The 4,772-nt window shown below is 40.3% G+C and overlaps 1 protein-coding gene across 2 annotated transcripts in view; it reads left to right on the top strand.

Moving 5' to 3' along the window:
- The window catches only part of LOC113213194 (UDP-sugar transporter UST74c), an 11,640-nt gene extending 6,868 nt beyond the window's left edge, over window positions 1-4,772 (top strand). The window contains exons 1-9 of one of the 2 annotated variants that reach the window (XM_052269610.1): window positions 375-784; window positions 1,146-1,336; window positions 1,572-1,692; window positions 1,801-1,868; window positions 1,963-2,034; window positions 2,199-2,267; window positions 2,343-2,538; window positions 2,628-2,857; window positions 2,974-4,772. In XM_052269610.1, coding sequence (XP_052125570.1) covers window positions 1,191-1,336; window positions 1,572-1,692; window positions 1,801-1,868; window positions 1,963-2,034; window positions 2,199-2,267; window positions 2,343-2,538; window positions 2,628-2,857; window positions 2,974-3,067 — 996 coding nt within the window. In that variant the 5' untranslated portion in view covers window positions 375-784; window positions 1,146-1,190 and the 3' untranslated portion in view covers window positions 3,068-4,772. Of the gene's footprint in view, window positions 1-374; window positions 785-1,145; window positions 1,337-1,571; window positions 1,693-1,800; window positions 1,869-1,962; window positions 2,035-2,198; window positions 2,268-2,342; window positions 2,539-2,627; window positions 2,858-2,973 lie in introns of those variants that run through there. The other variant, XM_026432178.2, reaches the window with a different exon arrangement.

Below are 4,772 nucleotides of genomic sequence, written 5' to 3'. Positions count from 1 at the left end.
CCGCCGAGGAGGGTGGCGGTAAGGGCCCCGCTGCTGTAACAGAGGCCCTGCCGGGGGCGGAAGGTCACCGCCGAGGAGGGTCGCGGGTCGCGGGTCGCGGGTCGCGGGTCGCGGGTCGCGGGTCGCGGGTCGCGGGTCGCGGGTCGCGGGCGGGCTCGGTCTGAGCTCAGGGAGGAGAGGAGTGGTGGCTGCGCGTCCGAATGAGTCCCCACACGTTTCGCTCTGTTTCACTAGTAATTATTTGCGAGGGTCGCGGTAAGGGCGATGGTGTACATTTGTTGTCTAAAAGGATCTACGGGTATTATTGACCTGTGAATGTGAAGGATGCTGCAGCAAAGCAAAGCGGGTACCCTGCATCGATGCGCATATGTGTTCTAAATTTCATCGTTAATTAACTTATAACTCAGTTTTAGAGAAAATTGCATCATGTAAGGAAGACTATACTGGAGTGGGTACTAGGTTAGCCGTTTTGGGCCGACACGTGACCTTGCGAAGCTAACTCCTCCGCCAATAATCAACCGATCAAAAATCCGAACACATCGTCTGGTTCCTTAAGGTCTACCACAACTTTTCATTCATTCATTCAATAAAATTTGTCATCGAACTCACCCAACTTGATTTGCATAATCCGCCTCGAGTGCCTCTACCATGCCTCTACTAGGGGAGTCCGACTCGACGCGGCAGGAGCTAAAGCAGCTGAGCAGGACATCGCCGACGCGACGAGCCTCATGCCTCATGCGCTTCATGATGTCAGCGCACCGTCCGCCAGGGTCAGAGTCAGGGCGTAAGTGCCTCCTGCAGCAGCTGTCCGTGCGTGGAGAGGGGAAAAGGGGGGGGGGGCACATCTGGCAGCGAGCAGCGAGGTTGGCAGTGCCGCTGGTGCAGCAGCGCGGCGCGGGGGGCAGCACTGCGCAGACGTCCGTGCTGTCTGCGCCCGTCTGTCTGCTTTTGTTTTTCGTCAGTCAGTGTACCTCTGCTGCTGCCGAGCCGAAACTTTTCGTGAGCCGTCTTTACACAACACACGTACATCAGCCACCACCACCATGTCAAACAAGATGCCTCTTTTTATCTGTCAGACGCGTGTGATAAAGCCCTTCTGAATTGGGCTCGCACTCCCCAGAGCCTCATATGTGCGTGGCTTCTAGGTGAACCTCCTCCTCGACCCGACAGAGGCCAAGACGGAGACGAGAATGGGCGGTGTTGGGAACGGTCTGGGTGACGACGGCCCGAATGACAGGCACTCCCTCATGTTTAGGAGGGTCGGCTCGGCCGTCTTCTACGGCGCAGCGTCCTTCATGATCACGGTCGTCAACAAGACAGTCCTCACGACCTACAAGTAAGTTTCTTGGGAGCCAGCCCTGGGGAGGGTGGGAGGTTAGGGGCGCAACTTGTTTGTAAACATTTACCTGTTAAGTCGGTGCTTTACACCGTGCCATATTAGGGTATTCGGGGTGAGATGCCGGCATAGTGGCTAATTTTAACTGTTAAATGTTAGCCAGTTTGAGGTTATGGTTTTCCACTACCCCCGATGCCTCACATTACTAATTACCAGGTTTGATTTGTTTTTTCAGATTCCCGTCTTTCCAATGCCTTGCACTTGGGCAGATGTTTGCAACAATAATTGTGTTGTATGCAGGTAAAAAAGCTGGAGTTATATCATTTCCTGATTTAGAATCAAGCACACTGCGAAAGGTAAGACTCATCTCGAACCATGGGTTTTTGCTCTAATCGCTGTTCCAGTTTTTACTTATTTTCTCATCTTAATATGGCACCAACTTGATTTTCATTTATTTCTATCAGATTTGGCCTTTACCTCTTATATATATTGGTAATGTAACTTTTGGCCTTGGCGGAACAAAAGAATTAAGGTAATCCTGTCCTTAACATTGGGATTGTTCTCTACAACATAGTATAGCTCCTTGATAATTTAACCCTTTTTTTGCAATTCTGTTCCCTGAATAGTTTACCCATGTTTACTGCCTTACGAAGATTTTCAATATTGATGACCATGATTGCTGAGTTTTACATCTTAGGGTTAGTAGTTCTTCTTTAGACTAGAATGATGTGTTCAAACCTCAAGTGAAAAAAAAAAAACAACAACAAAAAACTCTAATGCAGTTAATATTGAGCTCACCCTGTTGTTTCATTAAAACATGGTCTTTAACATCGTATGACTAACATCAACCTACGGCTTTCAGGGTAAAACCTAGTGTAGCAGTGCAGTTTTCTGTATATACAATGATTGCAGGAGCTGTCATTGCAGCCAGGTAATAATTTACATTGAGCAGATTTAATTTTACAGGGTTTTGTATTTGAATTCTGTTTACTTTTTGGATTTCCAGCAATGATCTGGCTTTTACGGCCGAAGGCTATACATTTGTTCTTCTCAATGATTTCTTCACTGCTACTCAAGGAGTTTTCATGAAGAAAAAATTAGATTCCAAAGAATTAGGGAAGTACGGCCTTACGTACTACAATGCACTCTTCATGGTTATACCTTCATTTCTCTTTGCTTTCAGCTTAGGTGAAATAGACAGAGTAAGTAACAATCCCCTGTTTTAATGATGTAAACATCTCCCATGCTTGGTTTTGCTTACCTTTTCCTGTCTCTTTCTTTTTCCTCACAGGCAATAGAATATCCAGATTGGGGAAATGCAATGTTTCTCATTCAATTTTTATTATCCTGCATCATGGGATTCATCCTTTCTTACAGTGTGATTTTATGTACCCATTACAATTCGGCACTTACAACAACCATCATTGGCTGTTTGAAAAATATCAGTATTACGTATTTGGGAATGGTTATTGGTGGAGATTACATTTTCAGCTGGGTGAATTTCATTGGAATCAACTTCAGGTTAGTAGCTTGTAAAGAAAACAAGTAAATCATAGAGACAGCATATTTTCAAATCCTTTAAAATATCAGTGTGGTCTTTACACCAACCTAATGTTCACTTTCTATTTATTTTTCAGCGTCATTGGAAGCTTGGTTTACACCTGGGTCACTTTCCGCCGGAAGGACCCTCCTGTATCCAAACCACTACTGTCTTCTGTGACAAATGTATGATATTGATCAGTATGGTGCTGTGCACCATATGTAAATTTTATTAGATTTTTAAGTTAACTTTAATCAAAGGGAAATTTTGTCTTATGAGTCCCACACCAAAATGTTATGTGTTGCTCAAATCCTTGTGCTGTTACAAAAATCCGTTCTTATTTAGAAGGCATATGCTATGCTTGGACGCTACTCATATTCCTTATTATTTTCTTCTAGTTATGTTTTTGAATATGGCTTCTGTTTTAAGAAGTCAATCATTGCCATATAGGTTAAGTATTTTATAAGTTTCACATAGAATGAAACAAAATTCATCAAATCATGCTTTCAACTGGTTCATTCTAAGTCTAGGGTATCTATTGATTTTTAGAAGTTTTTGGTAGAATATTTTTCCTGTTTTGTTTTTGTTGTACTACTGTATTCTTCCGTCTTCATCTACTTATTTTCTAATCTTAAATTTGGGCCATTGATTCTCCCCTGTTTCATTATAAGCATTCTTGCTTATATTTAATCAGCTTGATATTTATAATTAAATACATAGTTCATCCTGTGAGCTTATGGTGCTAGTAGTCAAGAAAATCTCAGAAACATTGTGGACAAAGATGATGTACCTGCAGTGCTCAAGTCATTGTGTGATTAGATATCTGTTTACGTTGTATTATTCAATGCCAAACTAACGTGAAACACTTATTATAGGAAGACAACTGTTGGCCTCTTACTTTATAATTTTATTTTAAATGTGAATGATTGTTGTTTCATTTTAAAAATTTAGTTGAATTAATTTTTTGAAAGTTTTTATTTACTGTATGAAGTAATTGCTTCAAGGGCCTTTATGTGATGAATCTCTGTATTTTTGTCACAAGAAGAGTTTACCTCTTTTGTACTTTTTGTTTTTAATTCTGCTAACAATTTTCTCATACATGTCTCTTGAATATTCCATTATCGACTGACATGTTCCACGTAACACTTGTTTATTTTTTGTCACACTCCGTCAGTTTATTTATTTGGGCTCTATCTTCTGTTTTATTGCTATCAACTTTTGTTAATAGTTCCTGTAGCATTCTGCACACTATAAATTTAAAGAATTTCTTTATTTGTTTCTTTAACAGAGTGATTATTTTGTACAATGAAGTTACAGGGTTAATCCTAGTATTAACCTGATGTGCGTGATTTTGTCAGCAGATGTGCTGAAAGGAGTGTTTTAAAGGAGGTAATTGCCATTAATTTAGATCTTACTTGTGGTCTTCAGTCATGTATATAACTTTTAAAAAAAATGTGACCTTATTATTTGAATGAGTTTGTGCAGTCCGTGTTAGTGTTTGAATGCTTAAATTTAAAACATTAAACTTGTGTACAAATATTTTTTGAAGATGGAGCGCTAGCATGTATAAGCTATTGTAATTAGACCAAATTCAGAACTGCATCACTATTTAGATAGGTACAATAAATTGTTCAAAATACTTCAATTTTGTTGTATAACTAGACTTTTGTGTTTACTGGTGTGAGGAAAGTGTCTTTGCATCCAACATTATGTACAGCATATCTGTGATACAGACTCTTTTCCTTGTAAAATTCAGTTTTGATTCTATGGTTTATTGAAAGTGAGTCAATAGCATGTAGCATTAAAGTATAGAGTGTTCTCTGTTCAAATTATGTTTAAGTCGCAAAGTCAGTAATGTCTTCTACTATTTTAAAAATAAAATAACAGAACTCTAAA

This window comes from Frankliniella occidentalis, unplaced genomic scaffold (genome assembly GCF_000697945.3).
Source record: "Frankliniella occidentalis isolate FOCC.00 unplaced genomic scaffold, Focc_3.1 Scaffold5, whole genome shotgun sequence".
Lineage (NCBI taxonomy): Eukaryota > Metazoa > Arthropoda > Insecta > Thysanoptera > Thripidae > Frankliniella > Frankliniella occidentalis.
The sequence above is the reverse complement of the archived record's forward strand: the minus strand, read 5'-3'. Positions and strand labels throughout refer to the sequence as shown.